This window comes from Bison bison, unplaced genomic scaffold (assembly GCF_000754665.1).
Source record: "Bison bison bison isolate TAMUID 2011002044 unplaced genomic scaffold, Bison_UMD1.0 scf7180017864281, whole genome shotgun sequence".
Taxonomy (NCBI): Eukaryota; Metazoa; Chordata; class Mammalia; order Artiodactyla; family Bovidae; genus Bison; species Bison bison.
This window is the reverse complement of record NW_011494853.1, coordinates 227,515-252,742: the sequence shown is the minus strand read 5'-3', so window position 1 is coordinate 252,742 and position 25,228 is coordinate 227,515. Positions and strand designations below refer to the sequence as shown.

General features: G+C 42.1%; 1 protein-coding gene across 1 annotated transcript in view; it reads left to right on the top strand.

Moving 5' to 3' along the window:
* The first annotated feature begins 1,050 nt into the window (after positions 1 to 1,050).
* Positions 1,051 to 25,228, top strand: part of A2ML1 (alpha-2-macroglobulin-like 1) — a 48,329-nt gene continuing 24,151 nt past the window's right edge. The window contains 18 exon segments of the mRNA XM_010849346.1: positions 1,051 to 1,115; positions 2,226 to 2,409; positions 2,920 to 3,082; positions 3,799 to 3,851; positions 8,595 to 8,615; positions 9,346 to 9,505; positions 10,665 to 10,749; positions 11,443 to 11,569; positions 12,434 to 12,548; positions 13,336 to 13,445; positions 15,147 to 15,314; positions 17,004 to 17,228; positions 19,914 to 19,974; positions 20,509 to 20,654; positions 21,339 to 21,488; positions 22,026 to 22,220; positions 23,733 to 23,826; positions 24,220 to 24,337. Of these exon segments, the coding sequence (XP_010847648.1) occupies positions 1,051 to 1,115; positions 2,226 to 2,409; positions 2,920 to 3,082; positions 3,799 to 3,851; positions 8,595 to 8,615; positions 9,346 to 9,505; positions 10,665 to 10,749; positions 11,443 to 11,569; positions 12,434 to 12,548; positions 13,336 to 13,445; positions 15,147 to 15,314; positions 17,004 to 17,228; positions 19,914 to 19,974; positions 20,509 to 20,654; positions 21,339 to 21,488; positions 22,026 to 22,220; positions 23,733 to 23,826; positions 24,220 to 24,337 (2,240 nt within the window).

The following is a 25,228-nucleotide window of genomic DNA, read 5'->3' as shown; positions in this document are numbered from 1 at the left end:
CTCATTCTTTCTTTATGTCTGAAAAGTGTAAGTGTGAGTTTCTCAGTCATGTCTAACTCTTGGTGACCCAATGGACCATAGCTTGCCAGGCTACTCTGTCCATGGATTTTTCCAGGCAAGAATACTGGAGTGGGTAGCCATTCCCTTCTCCCAGGAATATTCCCAATCCCAGGATTGAACCTGTGTCCCCCTCATTGCAGGCAGATTCTTTACCATCTGAACCACCAGGAAAACCCTTTTTTTATGTCTTATTCTCCCCAATTATTAAAAACTCTTTTTTGTTTAAGTAGGCTTGATTCAGGTTGGTCACTTGTGTTAGAAAGTATCCTAACTAATTTATACTTTAGGTGGCTTTCAAGTCTTGCCATTGTAAAGAGCACTGGGAAGAAACTCAGTGGATATATTTTCTGCATACGTGCCTGCTCTAGTTTCCCATAAAAATATGTTCCGAGAATAAGAGTCATTGGGTCAAAGAATATGCAAATCAGTGAGGCTCTTGACCAGTATTGTGAAATTGCTCTCTGAAAGATTGTCCAGTTTATATTTTCTCTATGGTGGATATAGTTTCCTATTTTCATACAGTCATGATAATCATGAATAGTATTAAAAAAAAAATCCACCATTAGGTAAACGCCTACTGCTTTGAATTGATACTGCTCCTGTGTTTCCAAATACGTCTTAATAGAATAATAAGAACAGGAAAAAAAAAAGATCAAATGTGAATGGGAATTTGGAAAGAAATCAGAAGGAAAGGGAAGGACCTCAAATGTGTTCTGAGAGGTTTACCGCTGTGAATACATCAACCCTGGTTTTTCCCCTAAACAGGTTTTTGAAACTGGCTGAGCCAGTATGAATGTTTCAGGGAGAAATAAATTTTAAGACGTGAATAGAAGCCCTACCCTGGTATACCACCTCTGCCCGAGGCCCCAGAAGGTGATTGGCTGTGGCATCCTCATTGCTCCACATCCTACCTGGGGGGTAGCATATATATGCTACAGGGGGTGAGCCAACCTCTGGCTCCTGCTCCTAAGGACTCTGTCACCCACAAAGATGTGGGCTCAGCTCCTTTTAGGAATATTAGCCCTGTTGCCAGCCTCGGCAGGAAAATTTCTCCCGTAAGTGCTTGGTGTGTCAGGATTGATTTAGGGCAGGTGGTGTCTTCGTCCATCTTTCTAAGACATAACTACAGTGGGCAGGAGATAACTTTTGGTTTATTTTAATGCCCTTTCATCTTTTTCTTTCTTTGGTTTTATTTCTCCTTTACCCAGAGAGAAAAGCTAAGATGCCAAGAAGAGACTTTAAAAAATATGATAATATCAAAATATAGTAGCCTCCCACTGCCCTGATCTCTGTTGTTCTGGTTGTTCAGTTCTTGTTGCTTTTTATGTCTGAAAAGGGAAAGTGTGAGTCACTCAGTCATGTCCGACTCTTTGTGACCCTATGGACTGCAGCACTCCAGGCTTCTCTGTCCTTCACCATCTCCTGGAGCTTGCTCAAACTCATGTCTGTTGAGTTGGTGATGTCATCCAACCATCTCAACCTCTCCTTCTCTTCCTGCCCTCAATCTTTCCCAACATCAGGGTCTTTTCCATTGGGTTGGCTCTTCGCATCAGTTGGCCAAAATATTGGAGCTTCAGCTTCAGCATCAGTCCTTCCAATGAATATTCTGGATTGATTTCTTTTAGGATTGACTTCCTTTAGGATTGACTGGCTTGATCTGCTTGCAGATCCCAAATGGAACTTACTTCTCCTTGGTACCCTGGGCCTAGGTTCTCCATGGTGGCCTATGGTAGGGGGGCGGGGGAAAGGGTGTGAGTATAAGGCTGAGTTATTTGTTATTTTTCTCCTTCTCCCTTATAGAAAATAAGGGTCATAATGGCAGGTGCTTTGTCTCTTTAATTCATTGCTACATGCTGAGTACTCAGGAGAAGGATTAATTAATTTTTCATTGAATAGATGAGTCATTACTCCCCTGAAATCCTTTTGCTTCTTTAGTAGAAGTGTAGTTCTGATAGCTTAGATGGTAAAGAATCCACCTGCAATGCAGGAAACCTACGTAGGATCCCTGGGTCGGGAGGATCCCCTGGAGAAGGGCATGGCTACCCACTCCAGTATTCTTTCCTGGAGAATCCCATGGACAGAGGAGCCTGGTGGGCTACAGTCATGGGGTTGCAAAGAGCCAGAGAGACAGTTAGTGACCAACACTTTTTCCCTTTCTTTAGTAGAAACTATCTGGTGGCATTGCCAGCCCTTCTTAAGTTCCCCTCTACTCAGAGGGTTTGCTTGGATCTGAGTCCTGGGTACGACAATGTAAAATTCACTGTTACTCTGGAGACCAAGGGCAAGACTCACACATTGCTGCAACAGTTTGGACTAAAGACGAGACACTTACACTGCTCGTCCTTTTTGGTAAGTACAGGCCTAGCCCAACTCTCGTCCTCAGTTTTCCTATTCTCCTCCCTGGATGCACTATAATTTGTCTTTAAGTATGTTTTTTGTTATCTTACTTTTTGCCATGGCTTCTAAACTCATCTCTCATCAACTTCAATTCCTGGCCATAACTTCTGATATTATTCTCTGGAAACTTTTTTTTCTTTCTTTAAAAAAAAATTTTTTTTTAAATTACAGAAATGTATGATAACACATTTACAGGTGACTTGGAAAATACAGAACAAAGTTACATAGAGTTCCACTAAATATTACAATTATTTTTTTAAATAGATAAATTAAGATTTTTACTTGGAGTTTTAATATCAGACTTCTGGCAACTTTTTCATGGCTCCAACCTTGCCACCTCCATCAACTCATTCCTTTCCTTTTACTCTCTCTCTCTTGAGTTAAGACTAGCTGGTTCTGTCCTTCCCCCACCACACCCCCAGTCTCCTGCTCCTCTCCAGAGCTCTCCCCTGTCTTGGCCAGGTACCACTTCCTTCTGGTGGCACAGAAGAAGTAGCCACCGTCCGGGTGAGAGGAATTGGACATAATGTCTACTTTGAGGAGAAGAAAAAGGTTCTGATTCAGAGGCAGCAGAATGGCATCTTTATACAAACTGACAAACCTATCTACAGCCCCGGGCAGGAAGGTAAGAGGCACACAGGTGGGATGAGACAAAAGCCAGGGAGTATCTTCACACATTCTTAGAGGGGCTTTGTGGATTGGTGGTAGCCCCATGGACCAAGGAAAGAGATGGAGGGATGGAGGAAGCCTGGAGGGATAAACGGTTATAGATGCTGCATGCAGGCAGTGCTGTACAAGCAAAAGAGTAGTGGGTGGAGCTGCTACTGTGTGTGTGTGTAAAACAAAATACAGGGAATTCCCTGGCAGTCTAGTGGTTAAGACTCTGCATTCTCACTACGGTGGGTCCAGGTTCAATCCCTGGCTGGAGAACTAAGATCCTACAAGACCCACTGCATGGCCAAAAAATTCCCAGTAAATAAGTAAAACAAAATACAGATTTCTCCTGGAAAGGAATTTGGTGGGTGTAACTGGATCACTTGGTCTCATAGCAAGCTGCCTGTGTAAGAATCAGAAAACAGTCAAGGGCATTTGGCCCAAGCCCTAGGATTTATATTTGCTCCCTCTTCTTTGAAGCAGATTCCATCCTGAACTTTCAAAGTCAGGAGCCGTGACTGTTGGGGTGTTAGCTGTCTCTCAGACTCGGTTTTATTTCAAAAGTAAAACCTGGTAGGATTTTGCTGACTCAGAAGTATGTATGAGGAAGCAAAAAGGTGGAAAAAAGAAAGATTCTGAGGTGGGGGGTGGAAAGCTCTTTTGCTAATGACGCCCATTTCCTTCTAGTGCATTTCCGTATTGTCACCCTCACCAGCGCCTTTGTTCCAGTGAACGACCAGGTAAGAGTTTCTCTGGGAAGAAGGACCTGGGAAGGGAACGCAGGAGGGCAGACTGGAGCACGAGGGAGGAGAGACTCCTTCCAGGGGAGGAGGCCCTTTAGAAGCAGAACACTTGTGGGTTCTACAGTCAGGGAGCTAGTCCAAATCTCCCAGCCCCCATCTGCCTGAAAGCAGGCAGCGGCATCTTGCTCTCAGGTTTGACATCTGAAAGCATCAATTAGGTTAACATTCTTAAGAGATGGTTCCATTTGCCTCTGTTAAGAGCTTTTTCAAACGTCAAGACGTTCCCTCCAGGAGTGACACCTAGTGGCTCTGCAGTTCAAATACAAAGAAGTAATTCAGGAATACTTTTAACAAAAGGAAGAAATAAGGATCTTTTTTTTTTTTTCTTCTTCTTCTTCTTTTTTTTTTACTACGAGGCAAGGTAATTTATAGCATAGACAATTTTCTTAAGGCAACGTTCTGTGCCAAAGGTAAAAATGCGGTAACATTTGGCGAATACTTAAATTTTCCTCGAACAATTGGATCACTAGAATCACAAGTCATATGATTTGGTTTGCTCTGAACTTAGCACTTGTGTCATTTCTACACATGTTTGAAATACTGGGTTGGCCCAAAAGTTCGTTCGGATTTTACATGCCATCTTACGAACTTTTGGCCCAACCCAATACCTCTCAGACACCCCCAGCTGCCTTCTTTCTCCTTCAGTCACAGCCCATGTGTTCAAATGAAAAATTTAAAGATAGTCATGGAGAAAGCATTGCTTATATTTCCATATCTATGTTCCCAGACTGCTGTTTCCTTTCCTGATGTACAGGGAAGCTATAAGTTTATTGTTGATCAGTAGCCTCCTCCAACTACTACTTTCTTTCCTGATTTAGAATTGGTTTTTTAGTTTCTCCTTCCTATCGCCTGTATTCTTTCCTTATCACTTTGGTATAATATTAAGTTGTTGTTTAGTCGTTCAGTCATGTCCGACTCTTTGTGATCCCATGGACTGTAGCCCACCAGGCTCCTCTGTCCATGGGATTCCCTAGGCAAGAATACTGGAGTGGGTTGCCATTTCCTTCTCCAGGGGATCTTCCCGACACAAGGATGAATCCCAATATTCTGTTTGGCATGGATTCTTTACCACTGAGCACCTTGGAAGTTTTTATTCTAGAGCTGGGATGAGGGTCAGTTCGGTTCAGTTGATTAGTTGTGTCTGACTCTTTGCAACCTCATGGACTGCAGCATGCCAGGCTTCCCTGTCCGTCACCAACCAGACGAAAGGGTCAAAGTGTGGCCACAGCTAGAGTTATTTTAGACTCTACTGCCCCCTGGATGTTGATCTCATTAGCTACCCCTCTTACATTGTCTTGCCTCTGTTCAAATTGTGCTGAACTATAAGTACTCTGATTTCTGTACTTCTGTGCTCTCTTTCTGTTGTCAAATTACTCTTTTTTCCACATACCATTTCTCTAGTCAGCCCCCGCTCCAAGTTGTAACTTGGAGCCCTGAAAATCTGAAACACTGAATTTGGAACTCCAAATGAAACATGCAATTAACTAAAAGTGTTTTACTAAGAAATGGAGTGGTAGGACTCCCCTGGTGGTTCAGCGGCTCAGACTTCACCGTTCCAATGCAGGGGGGCCCAGGTTCAATCCCTGGTCAGGGAACTAGATCCCACATGTGGCAACTAAGAGTTTGAATGCTGTAGTTATAGATCCCACATGCTATAGCTAAAGATTCCCACATGCTATAACTAAGACACGGTACAGACAAATAACTTTTTTTTTTTTTAAAAAAAAGAAGGGGAGTTACAAAAACTGTGAGTTTACAGAGTTCAATATTTCACCCTCAAGCAACAGAAGTATACATGCTAGTAACTGATTGTATCTAGCTTTGTTGCTTACCTAATTATTCAGAAACTTCAGGTAGCTTCCAATGAAAATGCTACCTTTCTGGTTGAACACTTACTGGTGTCCAAAGCTGCTTCTTGAGTCTTTAAAAAAATGATTTTGTTCTCGAAGGAACTGTTTTTTCACCCCCTAGGATTTATAGCAATGGCAGTAATCTCGATGACACTTGCCTTCTTATCATGTATATAGCCAGGTTTGTGCATGTCCTATTTTTATCTTTAGGAAGAGGGGCAGAATGTCCCCCCACCATACCCCCCAGCCCCAAATGTACCACTTGGGCATGTGGATTCTTTTGAGCTGAAGGCTGGGTTCACCAAGAAAAGAGCTGTTACTGAGATAACTTTTTTCCTTCCAGTCTTATTGAGATGTAATTGACGTACAGCAATGTATAAGCTTAAGGTGTACAGCACAATGATCTGACTTATATACATCATGAAACAATGACCATAGTAAGTCTAGTGAACATCTGTCATCTCATATGAGAACCTGCCTGTTATGTAGGAGTCACAGGTTTGATGCCTGGGTCAGGAAGATCCTTTGGAGGAGGGAGTGGCAACCCACTCCAGTATTCTTGCCTGGAAAATCCCATGGACCAAAAAGCCAGGCAGGCTACAGTCCATGGGGTTGCGAAAGAGTTGGACATGACTTAGTCACTAAACAACACTCATCTTATATAGATACAAAATTAAAGAAATAGAAGACAATGTTTTTTCCTTGTGATGAGTAGTCCCATTTAAAAAATTTTGCTTGTGTTCCCTTACCTGAGGAGACATCTCCAATAAAATATTACCAAGACCAATGTCAAAGAATTTACTGCTTGTATTTTCTTCTAGAAGTTTTATGGTTTCAGTTCAATTGTTTAGTAACATATTGGTTAGACTCGATGTGGTTTTTTTTTTTTTTTGTAGTTGGTTTTTAGTCTCATAGTGTTATGGTTGAATAAGATTCTTGATATGATTTCAGTTTTCTTAAGTTTACTGACTCTTTTTGTATTCCATCATGTGTCTATCATGTTACAATATTCCATTTGCACTTGAAAAGAATGAATATTCTGGTTTGGGATGAAATACTCTATATTATATAGAATGTTCATTTGGCCTAATAAATTGCCAAAGGCCGTTGTTTACTTACTGAGTTTCTCTCTGAATGCCTTGTCCTCTGATGTACATGGGGTGTTAAAGTCCCCCACTATTATTGTGTTACTGTTAATTTCTCCCTTTATGTCTGTTAATGTTTGCTTTCTTTAGGTGCCTGTATCTTTTAAAAAGAATATCTTAAAGAAAATATTATTATAACACCTGAGGAAATTAACAAAAATTATTTAATATTTTTCATATAATATTAATTTGTGTTTTCCAACTAACACATTTTTTTTCCCCAAACTAAGCTCTGATCAGATTCATGCATTATATTTGGTTGTTACATTTAAAAATGTTCTCATATTCTAAACTAATCCCCCTTATTTTCTTATTAGTTTGACTTTTTTGAGAGGGAGAGCGATGATGTCAGGCTAGATGACTTATAGAATGTTCCCATTATGGAATATGATATTTACTTTTGAGGAAGCCTAGGTGGCAGGGCTTCCCAGGTGACGCTAGTGGTTAAAAAAAAAAAAAAAACCCACCTGTCAATGTAGTAGGCAAAAGAGATGCAGGTTGATTCCTGGGTTGGGAAGATCCCCTGCAGAAGGGAATGGCTACCCACTCCAGTATTCTTGCCTGGAGAATCCCATGGACAGAGGAGCCTGGCGGGCTATGGTCCATAGCGTCTCACAGAGTTGAATACAACTGAAGCAACTTAGCATAGTAGCGTAGTTGTCTTATGGAATATCCAATAGTCTTGATTTGCCTGGTTATTTCTTACTGTGTAATATAACTTGTTCTTTTATCTTCTGAAGGCAGTTCTGAAGTCTTAATTAGGTTTAAACTAAACTTTTGGTTAAAATATTTGGTTATAAAGATAGGTAATGTTGGGAACCTCAAATATATCTCTTCAGGAGGTACATAATGTCAGCTTGTCCCATTATTAGTGATAGTGAGTTTGATTACTTAGTTAGGGTGATGGCAGACTAATTTCTCCAGTGTTAAGGTGTGTCCTTTTTTTTTTAAATTAACGAGTAATTTGAGGTGACACTTTGACACCTAGCACAAGGACTCATTCTCCAATTAAACCTAGTGGTTTTCGTGTCCATTTCCTTGAGGAAATGACACATGATCCTTTGATTGAGCTATTTCAAACATTTTTTTTAAATAAATTATTTTGCATTGCTTGAAAGTAAGATTCTTGCCCACTGGTGTTCAGAAAGTAGAGGAGGAGGCTAAGAGATAGTTGGCTCCCAAGAAGAGGTTCAAATATGAGGGAGTCTCCAGAGAATGAGATGGTGGATAGCATCGCCATGATTTGATGGACATGAATTTCAGCAAACTCCAGGAGACAGTGAAGGATGAGGGAGCCTCATGTGCTGCAGTCCATGGGGTCACAGAGTCGGACACAAGTTAGTGACTGAACAACCACCACCACTACCAGATACTAATACTTTCTTTTAGGACTTGTTGTGAAAAAACTCAGTCACAGAGCATTGAAGGGTGCTGAGGGTCAGAAGTTCCATTTCTTCAAAGTTTTTGGAGACTGGCAATCCGTTCAGGAAAGCTCTTCTTTCTCCTCTCCTAACCAGTAAGCCTTTGCCCTGTTGTTACTCTTACCAAGGCACGAAAGAGCCATTTAGAAAGGAAGGGGTAGGCAACAGAGAAAGAGAGAAGCCTTTGTGAACTTTTTACTTTCAGCAAGCCTACCCTTATTGCTAGCTCTGCTTTAACCCTTATCATCTGGTTTTCCTTTTCAGTACTCCATTGTGGAACTGCAGGTAAGTAGAAGTTTCTTTCTTTTTTGCTGTCCTCTATGGAGAAGGTGGTTGGTGCTAAGCCCCAAAGCCAGCAACAACTGTGGGATCTGGCCCAGAGCCTGAGACTTTGCACTGGCCCCAAGTGCCCCGATTCCACCTAAGCTGTGCATGTTCTCCTGCCTCTGCCCACCCCGCCCCTCAACCTCTGTAAATAAGGACAGCAACCTCTATAGTGACGAACCTCCCTATTCTGATTCCTGCAACTTCTCTGTGCTGTGTCAATCCAGCAGAGCTTGGTTCTGTACTCCTCTTAGTCTTTGGGATGGCTAATATCACAGACAGCCACTGAACATGACAAGGATACCTGTGAGAAGTGTTAAGAAAGAGGCAAGAATTCCCCACAATACCCCCTCCATTTTTCCATCAAATTAGCTCTCTTTCAGGTATCTTACAGTCAGTCTTTCAGAGTTACCTGTCTTAAGGGACCAAGAATTAGCATTCTTTGTAAAGAACATCTTACATAAACAATGTTATCCTGGATAACATTCTGAAACTGGATAACATTTTAAAGAACCTAGTCTAACTATTTGAATCCACCGAGGGTTCTTTTCTTCCTGGATGCAGACCACAGGGGCTATGAACAGTGGGTGGGATTCTTTACTCGCTTTTTGCTTCTTTACCTGCTTTCTGCAGCACAGGGTGGGAATCAAAGAGGCAGGCATGTCATGAGATTTCTTTTTCTTGGGCACAGGATCCAAATAACAATAGGATTGCACAGTGGCTGAACGTGGTGCCCAAGCAAGGCATCGTAGACCTGTCCTTCCAGCTGGCACCAGAGGCAACGCTGGGCACCTACAGTGTGGCCGTGGCTGATGGCAAGACCTTCGGGACCTTCAGTGTGGAAGAATATGGTAGGTGGGAGAATTAGTAGGTCAGAGTGTTGGACATGATCTTGTGTAAAAACCAGCAAAGGTCAAGTGAAACTTACTATGGAACTAGGTCAAAGATGGCAGAAGAGTTTACTTCCAGTGGAGCCTCATCACCAATCCAATGGACATGAACTTGGGCAAACTCTGGGAGATGAGGGACAGGGAAGCCTGGAGTACTGCAGTCCATGGGGCTGCAAAGAGTCAGACATGACTTGGTGACTGAACAACAACAACAAGATACACTCATTGTAACACATTAGCATAAGCTAAGTGACACACCCACTAGCGCCATGACAGTTCCCAGGCTGACCATCAGAGATAAGAAAGTGGGCTGTGAACCAGCCTGCAAATCTCCATCTCTTCCCCAAAATAGTTGGATTACTCTTCCTGCTCATTAGCCTATGAAATTTTTGCTGTTGTTTAGTTGCTAAGTCATGTCCAACTATTTGGTGACCCCATGGACTGTAGCCCTCCAGGCTCCTCTGTCGGTGGGATTTCCCAGGTAAGAATACTGGAGTGGGTTGCCATTTCTTTCTCCAGGGGATCTTGCTGACCAAGGGATCAAACCAGCATCTCCTGCATTGGTAGGTGGATTCTTTACTGCTGAGCCACCAGGGAAGCCCAACCTATGAAATTACCTAGTCCATACAAACTAACCATCCCATATTTTCATGCCTCTCCCCTTCTGAGATGGCTCACACTCTGTCTGTAGTATGTGTTTCTTTTTAAATAAATCTAATTCTTACTTAAAAAAAGGGGGGGGGTTTATTTATTCATTTTGGTGCTAAATCAGTAACTTTGGGAGGATTTTACCTTAATAATGCCCTGTTAATTTAATTAGCTGGGCTTCCTAGGTGGCCCTAGTCGTAAAGAATCCTCCTACCAATACAGGAGTCCTGGGTTCCATCTCTGGATCAGGAAGATCTCCTGAAGTAGGAAATGGCACCCCACTCCAGTATATTCTTGCCTGAAAAATTCCAAGGACAGAGAAATCTACAGTTCACGGGGCTGCAAAGAGTTGAACGTGATTGAGCAATTTAATTAGATAATTATTATCACTGTTTTATACCCCTCTGTTCACTACCTGTGTAGTCAAACTTTCTTCCTCTTCATTTTCCATCTCTCTTTCCACTCTTTCCAGTGCTGCCTAAGTTTAAAGTGGAAGTGGTGGAACCCAAAGAGTTATCAGTGGCGGAAGACTCTTTCTTAGTGAAAGTTTGTTGTAGGTAAGAATCAAGCTCTGGATCCATTGAGGATGAAAGCTATATTGAGAGATGTTGTGATCGAGTGTTACCAGGAGAGGATTGTGGAGGTAGTGGTTAAATCTTGTGATGTTTTATGTGGCTCAGAGTCACAAGTTCGGCAAAAACACACTTTTAAAAAAAACTGTTTCTTATGTGGACCATTTTTTAAAAAGTCTTTATTGACATTTGTTACAATATTGCTTCTATTTTATGTTTTGGTTTTTTGGCCATGAAGCATGTGGGATCTTAGTTCCTGGACCAGGGATTTAACCCGCATCCTCTGCATTGGAAAGTGAAGTCTTAACCATTGAACCACCAGGGAAATCCCAGGGACACATTATCTAACTGCATTTTTGTGCTTACTTGCCTCTGCTTTCTCAGCTGGCATTATTGGTTTAGAGTCTACTTTGTGCAGAGCACAGTATTGAATCCCATGGGAAGTAGGAGTAAGGAAAAAGAAAGACACTGTTGTCCTTTGGGTGGTATTTATTGTGCAATGGCAATACTCTAAAGCTTTGAGTAAAGCAGAGATGTGAATGAGAGCTGGAGAAAGGTGGAACTGTCAAAGCGCTTTCAGAGATGGGCATGCGGAAGAAAGGAAAATGTTTAGGGGAGGAGGGCCTGGATCACAGGTGGACTTGCCCCTCTCTGATTCCTCATGTTTTTCTGGGTTAGGTACACCTATGGAAAGCCCATGCAAGGAGTAGCACACGTATCAGTGTGTCAAAAGCCATATACTTACTGGTATCCGGATCCAGAACAGGAACATTTACCTGACAGATGCAAGAAAGTCTCTGGAAAGGTGAGTAAAACAGGATGTAGGAAAGGAACCTTATTCTTATGTCCTAAAGAGTAAGTAAGCACCAATATAGAAAAGTGGTTAAAAACACCCAGAGTAGAAATAATTTCATGTGATTAGTACCTCATTCCTAAAGAACACAGAAGTCTTTTTATCCCCTCAAAGATAAAGCTCTTTTAGAATCTGCCTTGGGATCAAGAGATTAACCTAAACCCTTGGAAGATACAATTTTCCTGTTCTGAAGGTGGTTCTTTTCTCCTTCTCATATCTTGGAACTTCCAAGTCATGTATGGGTGTATGCTTCATGTTGTGGAATACTTTTCTATCTTAAAGATGGAGAAACTGGGAATTTCCTGGTGGTCCAGTGGTTAGAACTCTATGCTTTCATTGCCAAAGGCCCAGGTTCAATTTCTGGCTGGGGAACTAAGATCCCATAAGCCATGTGGCACACACACAAAAAAAATTGAGAAACTGAAGTATAGAGATAAGAAATAATTCTCTTCTACAGGACATCATGAGTTAGAAGTAGAGATTAGGGTCTTCCCTGGTGGTCCAGTGGTTAAGAATTTGCCTTCCAATGCAGAGTATGTGGGTTCAATCCCTGATCAGGGAACTAAAGATTCCACATGCTGCTCAGCAACTAAGCCTGGGAGCCGTAACTATTGAAACCCTGCACCACAACTAGAGAGCCCGTGTGCCCTGGAGCCTGTATGATCACAACAGATAGCCTGTGCGCTGCAATGAAAGATCTCCTATGTCACACCTAAGGCCAGTGCAGCCAAGTAAATAAATAAATTTAAAAAGAAGTAGAGTTTAGGTTATTCACCCTCTTTCTTCCCCCCTCTCTCTCTCTGATTGCCTCACTAGATTGACAAAGCAGGATGCATTTCAACTTCTGTGGCCATGTCCATGTTCAACCTCACTGGGTATTTTTACAGACAAGACATCAATATCATGGCTACTGTGGTGGAGGAAGGGACAGGTAAGTGGGATGCTCCTCGGTTCATTAAGAAAAGGGAAAGGAAAAGAGTTGTCCAAGAGAGAGACCCTGTATAGTCAAAGCTATGGTTTTTCCAGTAGTTATGTATGGATGTGAAAGTTGGACCATAAAGAAGGCTGAGTGCCAAAGAATTGATGATTTCAAACGGTGGTGCTGGAGAAGACTCTTGAGAGTCCCTTGGACTGCAAGGAGATCAAACCAGTCGATCCTAAAGAAAATCAACCTTGAATATTCATTGAAAGGACTGATGCTGAAGCTGCAATACTTTTGCCACCTGATGCAAAGAACCAACTCATTGGAAAAGCCCCTGATGCTGGGGAAGATTGAGGGCAAGAAGAGAAGGGGGTTGACAGGATGAGATGGTTGGATGGCATCACTTACTCAATGGACATGAGTTTGAGCAAACTCCCGGAGTTAGTGAAGGACAGGGAAGCTTGGCATGCTGCAGTCTATGGGGTCGCAAAGAGTCGGACATGATTTAGTGACTGAACAACAACAACAACTCAGACGACTCAAGACTCGCCTTCATCAGTGCTTAGAAGGGACTCCATTCTAAGTTCACAGTCAATGGGAAATGTCAGATTTCATCTGCTATCCATTCCCTACTTCCCCAAAAGTTTGGGAAGGAGGAGTTGGTTTAGATCTTTGGTCAGAATGATAGTCATCTTCTCACTTCCTGTGGCACCATCCTTTCAGGTAGTCTTATGTTAAACATGAAGATAAGGATGTTAGGTATTTAGATCATCATACACCTGGTTTCCCTCTGCAGGAGTGGAGGCCAACACCACTCGGGATATATACATTTCTTCACAAATGGGATCCATGACCTTTGAAGACACCAATGATTATTATTACCCCAATTTCCCCTTCAGTGGAAAGGTATGTTGAAACTCATCTCTGCTCAGACAAAAAACGCTTAACCATCCTGTCAACTCCTTCCTGAACACATATTAACTTAGCATTTTTCTAAGTACTCTGTATGTATTCACTTTAATCTGTACAACAGTCCTGAGTTAGACATTATTATTGGCCCCATTTGACAGACAAAAAGGCTGAGACACAGAGAGGTTAGTGAGGTTAGGTGATTTTCCCAAGGTTATACAGCTCGTAAGTGGTAATTATGGTCGGAGCTGGGCAGCCTGCCTCTAGAGCCACAGTCCCCAACCTTTTTTGCATCAGGGACCACTTGTGGAAGATGTTGGGGGATGGTTTTAGGATGATTCAAGTGCATTACATTTATTGTGCACTTTGTTTCTATTATTAGTACATCAGCTCTACTTCAGATCAGCAGGCGTTAGATCCTGGAGGTTGGAGACCCCTGCTCTAGAGTATGTGCTTAATTCCTGGCACTGTGTGTCCTTAATCTCACATGAGATGTGCCTAAAATACTAATGTGACTTCAATGACCCTCCGAATGCCAGGGGTTCACCTCCTCCTGTGTCAGTCTTTGAATTTTAGAGCTGCAAGTTACCTGGTGAGATCCTCAAGTCTGAGTTTCTGCATCTAGGCAAGGTTAATATCAAACTTCCTGCCACAGCGAGCCACTGATGGCTCCTTAAGCATCGTCTTTAGAGATTTAAAAAATTGAAGTGTCTTCTCTCTGATTCCTAGCATTCCACCCCTCTCTCTAGCTTATCTTCTTCACTTCCCAAGTAATTGTTGAACACTATAGTATTGTACATATTCAGATCTGTTATTCCTTGGTCATCTCTTCTTTAGACCAAGAGTAGATCCAGACTGTCTTAGAGCCTAAGGATTATACAATTTAGGAGTGGAAGAGGATGCTCTGTAGGAAAATGAAAGCAAAAAAATATACAGAGTTTTGGCAGTGGGGTATGAAAATGAGGGGCCCTGATGTGGCGTGCTGCGATTCATGGGGTCGCAAAGAGTCGGACACGACTGAGCGACTGATCTGATCTGATCAGATGTTTCCTAAGCCATGTGGCAAATCTACTTCTTTTTTGACCATTCATTTGTTTTTTTAACATTTTATTTTGTATTGGGGTATAGCTGATTAAAAGTGTGATAATTTCAGGTGAACAGCAAAGGGACTCAGGCATACATATACATGTATCCATTTTCCCCCAAAGCCCCTTCCCATCCACTGTTACATTATGCTGCCACATAACATTGAACAGACTTCTCTGTGCTGTACAGTAGGTTCTTGTTGGTTATCCATTCTAGATATAGCAGAGTGTACATGTGCATTCCAAACTCCCTAACTATTCCTTCCCCACCACAACCTTAAGCTGTGAGCCTCCAAGTCTGTGAGCCTCTGTTTTGTAAGTAGTTCATTTGTGTCATTTCATTTTAGAGTCCACATGTAAGGGATGTTATATGATATTTCTCCTTCTCTGTCTGACTTACTTTACTCAGCATGACAATATCTAGGTCTATCCTATGTGTGGCCAGTCTACTTCTGCTCCAGGTCAAGCTACTTCTGTATGTTTCTCAATTCCTCGTAGATCCTCATTTCCGACTCTTCGCATCACATTTATCTTCTTCTGGACTCTTCCTGAAATGTCTCCTTAGAATTTTGAACATACTCCAAAACTTACTCTAATGACCTTCACCCCTCAGATAAGAGTTAAGGGCCACGATGGCTCCCTCCTCAAGCATCATTCAGTGTATCTGGTGATTCATGGAGAAAATGGAGACATCAACCAGATCCTAACTACTGACAACAATGGCCTCGCTGCCTTCAATCTAGACACGGCTAATTGGAACGGGAAAAGTGTTTCTCTGGAGGTAAGCACTGGGAGTTCCCCTTTCCAGCACAGACCATCTGAAGGAAAACTTCAGAATGTCCTTGTTTCTCTCTCTGCCCTCCCAGTAAGTCCATCACCCCACTTAGTTACCAGTTCTGCCCTCCCCTCGATAGAAAGTTTTTCTTAGACACCACCATTTAAAATTCTCATCAAATAAATGACCCTTCAGATTAAAAAAAAAAAATTGCTATTTCTATTAATTCATTTTATAACTTAACTGCCTCTCTATCTGGTTCTCTATTTGAAATCAGATTAGGGAGGAAAAAATGGTTCAGAATCATCTTCTTCCTCTTACTCCCCCTTTCCTTCTTCTTATTACTCATAAAAACAGCAAAGAGAATTCTAGATTTTGCACAACTTGAAAGGTTATTTGTACCACTTATCAATTGCTGCTTCACAAACAACTGCAGGGTAATTCCCCGGCTATCCCGTGGTTCGGACATGCTTTCACTGCTGAGGGTGACGGGTTCAATCCCTGATCTGGGAACTAAGAAACCAAAACAAAAAAAAACAAACTACAGAACTTCAGTGTTACACAACAGGAAGTATTTACTGGTCTTGTATCTGGGTAGTCTGATGGCGGCTCTGCCCATCTTGGTGGAGTTCCTTATGTCTGTGGACCAGGTGACTGTAGGCTTGTACTCCACAAGTCTCATGATCCGCGGAGACAGTACAGGTATACCAATGGTTCAGTGGGTAAAGAGTCCACCTGCAATGCAGAAGACACAGGGATGTAGGTTCGATCTCTGGGTCAGGAAGAGTCCCCTGGAGGAGGATATAGCATCCCACTTCAGTATTCTTGCCTGAAAAATCCCATGGACAGAGAAGCCTTGGCGGGCTACAGTCCACAGGGTCTCAAAGAATTGGACATGACTGAGTGACTAAGCACATACCCATTCTCATGGCAGTGAAGAGATGCAAAAGCAAAAGACATGCAAGGACTTTTCTGAGCCTCTACTTAGCTCACATATTTGAATATCCATTCCCCAAAACAAGTCACCGGTGGGTCCACAGTTAGACCAAAAGGGTCTATGATTCCCTGGTAGAGGATGTTGCTATGGGGAAGGAGGAAGAACTATAGCCCATAAGCAAATATGTACTATTTCTGTTGTGACTGATTTGCCTATTTCTGTACTCTAGGCATCACTCAATCACTCCTCTTAGAAACGATTATTTTCAGTCTTTTTTTGTATGTGTGACTGTTGGGCATGTAGGATCTAGTTCCCTGACCGGGGATCAAACCCATGCCCCCTACATTGGAAGCATGAAGTCTTAACCACTGGACCACCAGGGTAGCCTGATATTGATTGATTGCTTTTCAGTCTTATTATCCTCTGTATCTAGTTTTCTTAGATTTGAGATACATTCTTTAATCTCTTAGTCAAACTTGTCTCTCCTTTGCATCAGTGTGTGAAGGTATATTATCGACAATTTTCTATTACCTGACAGCTATATATCAGCCCTTACTTTATACCCTGACATACCAAAATGTTGCTGCAAGTCACCACTATTATGGAGTCCTCAAACATTCTTGGTTGGACCTCTAGCGAAATATCTACATGCCACTGTTAGGGAGTACAGATTTGAGAATCACAACAGCCCTACTGGGTTGATATAGTTGGGGTACATGCCTTTAAAGGTCTTTTTTTTCTCTCTCTCTCTTTCTCAGGGAAGGTTCCAATTGGTAGAAACACGTGATCCAAAACAAGTGCCTCGTTACTACCAAAATGCCTACCTGCACCTGCAGCCCTTCTACAACCCGACTCGCAGCTTCCTTGGCATCCGTCGACTGAGTGGCATCTTGGAATGTGGCCGGCCCCAGGAAGTGCTGGTGGATTACCACATCGATCCGGCTGATGCAAAGCCTGACCAGGAAATCACCTTCTCCTACTATGTGAGACTGGGAGACGGGGACTGGAAGGAAAGGGAATAAGGACAGTGAGTCAGAGCAAGTGAACAGTCTGGATAGATATAAGACAGGACTTCCCTGGTGGTCCAATGGTTAAGACTGCTCTGCCAATGCAGGGAGTGCAGGTTCAGTCCCTGCGTGGGGGACTAAGATCCCACAGGCCGTGCAGTACAGCCAAAAGAGTTTTGTAGAAAGCTGTAATGCAAGCCATATAGGTAATTTCTAAATCTTTATTTGCCACATTAAAAAATTAAAAGAACAGGGGAAACTAACTTTTAAAGGATATTTTATCTAACCCAACATATGGTCATTTCCACATGAAATCAACATAAAAAATCATTAATTAATATTTTACATTTTTTTGTTTCAACCGTGTAGCAAAGTATGCATTAGAAATTCAAAGTATGTATCTTATACTTAAAGGAGTTTGGACAAGTCACATTTCAAGGAATCCAGGAGTCATATGCGGAGAAGGCAATGGCACCCCACTCCAGTACTCTTGCCTGGAAAATCTTATGGACAGAGGAGCCTGGTAGGCTGCAGTCCATGGGGTCACTAAGAGTCGGATACGACTGAGCGACTTCACTTTCACTTTTCACTTTCATGCATTGGAAAAGGAAATGGCAACCCACTCCAGTGTTCTTGCCTGGAGAATCCCAGGGACAGGGGAGCCCGATGGGCTGCCGTCTCCGGGGTCGCACAGAGTCAGACACGACTGAAGCGACTTATCAGCAGCAGCAGCAGGAGTCATATGTGCCCAGTGGCTACCATGTTGATATAGGTATAGAAGATGGGAGGACATAGGTAATAAGGAGATTTTGAACAGGAGTCCAGGGAAATTGTGTGAGGAAATAATACTAGGAATTAATGAGAAAATGTTGCTGACAAGGGCTGAAAGGGAGCTGGGTGGGTGGATGGGAGGGAGACTGAGGAGAGGATGTGGACTCAGAATAAATTTCCTTATGTGTTTCATTGGTCAGTGTTTTAAAATAGATAATATAGGGTTAACTTTGATAGCAACTTTGCTGGAGAAATATGATTACAACTTGTGGTCTGGAAAAAATGTATAAAGACAAGCAGTTTGGTGCCTTGCCTGGTGGTCCAGTGGTTAAGAATCTGAGCTTCCACTGCAAGGGGCATGGGTTTGATCCCTGGTCAGGGAAGTAAGATCCTGCATGCCCTGCTGTGCGGCCAAAAAAACCCCCCAAAACAAAAAGAAAAACCAAGACTAACAGTTTTACTGGTCACCCTGAGTCCAACTCTCCAGGAAGTCCTCAAGAACTGGACTCCTGTGAACCTTGGGTTTGATGGTCCAGAGTTTTTTATTCCCTTATCATCTTCTTAAAGTCTCTGAAAGACTTTCTCCCCCTAAATCATTTCAGTGTCTCCATCAATCTAAAACAATCATCCAAATGACAAAATGAGGAGGGGTGGGTGGGAAATAATAAGGCAGAGTTATAATATATGTACTGAGTTCAGGACAGAAGTGTGGGAGGCTTACGAGAAAAGTGGAATTGGAGCAGATCAGTGTGGACTTGACTGAAGCCTGAGGAGCTGGCCTACTTAGAAACCATTGCACGGAGTTCATTTTCAGGGGAGAGTGAACAGGAAGGGAGAGATAAAAAGAGATTTCTTGCCAGAAAGTCAAATGTCAGAGGACTCAAGACAGTTTAAGATGTATTCATTTCCACTGAATTCTTTAAAAAATTTTTTATTTATATATAGTTGATCTACAATGTGTTAGTTTCAAGTATTCAATTACACACACACACATATGTATATATATTCTTTTTCAGATTCTCTTCCCTTAGAGGTTATTACAGAGTATTGAGTAGAGTTCCCTATGCTATACAGTAGGTCCTTGTTGCTTATTTATTTTATATATAGTAGTGTGTATATATTAATCCCAAATTTCCAATTTATCCCCAACCCCCCCACCTTTAACTTCCACTGAATTTGGAATTGAGTGATAATTTTTTTTAAGTTGTAAAAACAGAAACAGACTCACAGAAATAGGGAACAGATTTGTGGTTGCCAAGGGGGAAGAGACTTGTGGGAGGGATAGATTGGGTGTTTGGGATTAGCAGATCCAAACTACTACATATAGAATGGATAAACAACAAGGTCCTATTGTACAGCACAGGGAACTATATCCAATCTCCTGGGATAACCATAATGGAAAAGAATATTAAAAAAAGAATGTATATATGTGTATAACTGAGTCACTCGGCTGTCCAGCAGAGATTGGCACAACATTATAAATCAACTGTACTTCAGTAGAAAAAAAATGTTTTTTAAAAAAGGTCGTAAGGATGGATTTTAGTGGACATTATGTTACAGGGATCATAAAAGAATAAAACCTAGAGATCTTCAAGAAATGGTGTCAGCTATCTGTTGTGAAGAATGGTTTCTGGTTCCAAAGCCATGGTGGCCTGTGTCTCCTCCCACCCACCCCCTGGTCCTTTGCAGACCCCCAACTGGAGGAAGAGTCATCAGGATTCTGGGTACCATCCAACATTTGACAAACTGAAGGATGCTCCACAAAGTACTTACCTGGACTCTTGAACTATGAAAGAAGCCTCTCCTTACAGAGAGATGTAAGGATTGGACCAAGGCTAAACTCCTCTAACTTCTATGTTGTTGATGATTTTTATTTTTTCTCTTCTTTAGTTAATAGGGAAAGGAAATTTGGAGATGGAGGGGCAGAAACACCTGAAGTCCAGGATGAAAGGTGAGTGTTCATGAATCTCTTGGGAGACTTAAACTTTAAATTTCCAGTTGAATTGGTTTATAATGCTTTTCAGATCTCCTTTGTGGTAGTTTCCTTCTACTTTTTTGTATATTCATTCTATTAATTTTTGAGAGTTTGATATTGAAACTCCAACTGAAAATCTTCATTTATCTACTTAAAAATACTTGCAATATATAGTGGAACTACATGTAACTTCATTCTGTGTTTTCCAAGTCTCCTGTAAATTTACATTACATTTGTAATGTAAAATTGTTTTTACATTAATTCAACAAACAAAAAAGAAAGAAAGAAAAAAAAAGAGAGACAAGAAAAAACTTTAAACTTCTAGAAAACAGTTCTTATACTAGAAGCAAGAGCAGGAGTAGCAAGAACAGAACAATAACCACAGATCAGAAAAATGAGGAACAACTTGCCCGTGGCTGGCTCAGGGAGAAGTGCAGACACAGGTTGGATGTCATTGGTACACATAAGAGTGTGTACTCTTATGCCTGAAGATCCCCTCTTCTCTTTCAGGACTGAAAGGCTCCTTCTCTCTCCCACTGGTCTTCAACTCTAGATTAGCCCCTGATCCTTCCCTGGTGGTCTACGCCGTTTTTCCCAATGGAGGTGTCATAGCAGACAAAATCCAGTTCTCAGTGGAGATGTGCTTTGACAATCAGGTAAAATGGCAGTTAAGGCGGTTGAAGGAAAGGTCTGGGCAGAGAGAGGGAGCTTGTGTATCCTGGGCGTGGAGGGAGATAAGACAAGGCCACTAGGGAAGGCAGGGGATAATGTTGAAGCTGGATGTCATGTTCTGTATCTTTAGCATGGTTTGTTGAACTGTCTCTCCTTCTTCTTTTAAAAGGTCATGCTGGGAAGTCACATGTTCTGTAGATCTATTCCATAAATTCTCTTTCTACTTTCTGTCTTTTAAACTTCCTGTATTATTCTACTGTGCTGCTTACTTTTTCCAACTGTATCACAAGACACTGCTTCTAAAGGGCAAGACTTTACAAAGAAAAATCAGTATAAAAGTGAAGGACTCGGGGGAATTCTCTGGCAGTCCACTGGTTGAGACTTCATCTTCCAATGCTGGGGGTTTGGGTTCAATCCCTGGTCAAGGAGTTAAAATCCCACATTCTTCATGGCCAAAAAAACAAAATATTAAACAGAAGCAATATTGTAACAAATTCAATAAAGACTTTAAAAATAATCCACATCAAAAAAAAAAAAAAGACAAAGTGACCCTTAAAAAAAAAGTGAAGGAGTGGGCTAGGGACCGTACTTAGGGCATATGGCTGATGACTGTTTCTCTTCCTCTCTAGCCTGACCTGATCCCCATGTTGTCCTTTTCTCTACCCCAGGTTTCCCTTGGCTTCTCACCTTCCCAGCAGCTTCCAGGAGCAGATGTGGACCTCCAGCTGCGGGCAGCCCCTGGGTCCCTGTGTGCAGTCCGGGCCGTGGATGAGAGTGTCTTGCTGCTTAGACCAGAGAGTGAACTGAGCAATAGCTCGGTGAGTGGTCTGCTGACATGGCAGGGGTCGACAGAGAAGATAGACTGGCTGCATCAGGATAAGAGATGGATTCCAGGGAGCAGGAAAGAGAGTCTCAGGGAAACAGTGCCTCACACAAGGGGGAGGCAAAGCTGGTGTGGACATGAAGGTAGAAATGATGATATGGGAAATTCCTGGAAATCCAGTGTTTAGGACTCAGGGCTTTCACTCCTAGGTCCCAGGTTCAATTCCTGGTCAGGGAGCTAAGATCCTGCCAGCTGCTTGGCATGCCCCAGCCCCCGAAAAACACGATATGAGAAGGGCATGGTTAATATGATCATAGGGATCAGAAAAGATGAAATAGGAGATAAAGATCAGATTATGAGAAAAGATGAACTAGAGGAAGGGACTTAGGATGAAAGAAATTCTGGAGTAATGAAGACAAAGAATACAAAGACAGTAAACTGTGCCACAGAATCTGAGAGAAGTGATTTCACTGTGTCAATATTTCATTTGCTTAAGAAAAAAAGATTAATTTCCTTTCCTGTCTTTTCTCAGGTCTATGGGATGTTCCCATTCTGGTACAATCACTACCCCTATCAGGTGGCTGAATACGATGAGTGTCCAGGGTTTGATGGTTGGAACGTTCCACAGCCCCTTATTCAGCCAGTGCTCGAGGAGCGTTGGAACAATCGTCTTGTCATGTGGAGGCCTTGGATCTCTGAAAAAACAGACCTTTTCAGTTTGTTCCAGGTGGATGTTCTTACCCATTTTGTTCTCATAGAAACAATGGTGGTGGGAGGGGGAAAGGAAAGTCCATATCGACAAAAGCATGTGGGCTCAGGTGGGCACTGACAGGGGCAAAATCTTGAAAGAAACTCCTGGTGGGCAAGGAGCCTCTCTTGGTTCTTATGCTTGAAGAAGTTTCCCACATGTGAGGCTATATACCTATCCTCTCTCTGGGGTCTGCAAACATTGACTTCCATGGGATCAGTACAGAAGGAACACACACACACACACACAAAGAAAGGTAGACCAGAAGTCTCCTATTACGAAAGATTTTGCATTTATTTTATCAGCAAAGTTTTGGAATGCTTTGGCCCATGTCTGGCCATTGATTCTCTGAGGTCCAGAAGCAGGTCTTGTTCAATCTTTTTGTTCTCTCTAATACTTTATCCTTCAATATATTTTTGAGCCTGATCCACTCAATATATTTTTATTTAATTGATCAAGCTGATATGGTCTCTGCCCTCAGAAAATTCATTTCAAATCAAATAATAAGGATACAGTGACTAATATTCGGAAGAAGTATTAAACATATCGAACAATGAAGTAAGTGGAATACTACTATTTAGCCAAAAAAAGAATGAAATCTTGTCACTTGCAACAACCTGGATGGACCTTGAGGGCATTATGCTAAGTGAAATAAGTCAGATGGAGAAAGACAAACCTTGTATGATCTCACTTATACTTGGAATTTAAAAACAACAGTTAACAACAGACTCGTAGATACAGGAAAGAGACTGTAGTTGCCAGAGATGGGAGACAGGGGACGGGCAACATGGGTAAATGTGTTCAAAGGTGCACGCTTCCAGTTGTGAAATGAACAAGTCTTGGGAATGTAGTGTACAGCATAGTGACTGTAGCTAGTGATACTGTACGTGGTTGTTTAGTTGCTCAGCCGTCCAACTCTTTTACAACCCTGTGGACTGTAGCCCGCCAGGCTCTTCTGTCATGGGATTTCCCAGGCAAGAATGCTAAAGTGGGGTGCCATTTCCTTCTCCAGGGTGTCTTCCTGACCCAGGGATCAAACTCCTCCATTGCAGGTGGATTCTTTACCTCTGAGCCCCTGGATAAACCCAATGATACCGTGTAGCATACTTGAAAGTTGCTAAGAGAATAGATCTTAAAAGTCCTCATCACAAGAAAATAATTTTTTGTAATTATGTATGGTAATGGATGTTAACTAGACTTATTGTGACGATCATTCTGCAGAAACGTATGCATATGTGTGTATATACATATGCATAATACGTACATATATATATATATAAATACAATGAAATAAGTTTTCACTGAGAGACTTTCATGCTGGCTGGAATAGAAGTGAACCAGTCTTGGTGGTTGGTATAGGTCTCACAATTAGTAGGCAAAGAATGTGTTGGTTCAACCCTTTGAGGGTGAAATTTCTAAGCAGTAGCCCTTGTAGTAAGGGAGAGGACCCCCTCTAACACTTCATTCTCTGGTCCCTTTGGTGCCTATCAGAACATGGGCCTGAAAATACTGTCCAATGCCAAAATCAAGAGGCCAATAGATTGCAGTCACCAGAATTTAAGATACAGCCATACGATGGCTGAAGGTAAGCTGCCTCTGATTCACTGAAATATTTAGAATCATGGAACTCTGAAAGCTCCCTCTTTGCCTCCTCTTCTTGCTCTGAGCCTCTAGCCAGGATGATAATGGATTGTGGGTTATAGATGCAGGCAGTTTCCCCAAGGATTTCACTCTCTTTCTATGGGGAGGGCTTTTGAAGCCTGAAGTTCTTATCTATTCATTTTCTGGGCAAACATCCCCACCTGTCACTTTCCCCAATAGCCTTGTGATTAGTCAGTTCCTCAGTGGTCCTTCCACCTCATCTATGACTTGCATGTTTTCCGCTTCCCTCTGAATGTCTTCCCTCTACTTTGACTTATTGCGTGACACAATTGAGTGACACCTCTGCTTTTTCCCTTATTCCTGGTCTCCTTAGCAGTGAATGAAGTTCGTCCAATGGCTTTCAAGCCAGCTCCATTCCAGCCAGTTCAGCCGGAAGAGTCTCAGGTTCGCCAGTACTTTCCAGAGACTTGGCTGTGGGATCTGTTTCCTGTTGGGTAAGTGATACCTCAAAGGTATAACAAGATTATATATATACAGTGTGGAGTCAGGAGAGAGCCCAGACTCAGATAATTGTTTTAAATTAATTAATTTGACTGTACTGGGTCTTAGTTGTGGCATGTGGGCCCTTTAGTTGCAAAATGTGGGATCTAGTTCCCTGACCAGGGATCAAAACCAGACTACCTGCATTTCGAGCTAGACTTTTAGCCACTGGACCACCAGGGAAATCCCAGACTCAGATAATTTCTAATGAACCCAAGTCTCAAGCCAGAGAATAGTAAGGAAAGATAAGAAAGCCTTCTTAAGTGAACAATGCAAAGAAATGGAGGAAAGCAATAGAATGGGAAAGACTAGAGATCTCTTCAAGAAAACTGGAGATACCAAGGGAACATTTCACACAAAGATGGGCACAATAAAGGACAGAAAGAGCAAGGACCTAACAGAAGCAGAAGAGATTAAGCAGAGGTGGCAAGAATAAACAGAAGTCTCAAGCCAAGAAGGTTTAATGGAAATATGAGAACGTTTTTCTTTGTCTGGATTCTTAAACAATTGTATACAATCATTCAGAACAAATCCACACATCTTCACATTTGTGCAGTGCAGACAGGGCAGGGCCACACCAACAGAAAGGCACATCTTGATGTTAGTTTGGTTTGTGCTCACTCCTTTCCTGCTTGTCCTGACAAACCATAAGGATGAATATTCTCACAGATTCAGAGGGCACTGGGCTGTCTTACAGATATGTTTACACACATACTGCCTCCCCCAATCCTCAGACACACACTTTTCCCATACTTGTACAGCCTCACCTGAAGACTCACAGTCTGAGATTCACTTAGGCCTCCAGTCCAGTTGCTTCCCTCCCCCCCCCCCCGCCATTTTTGAAT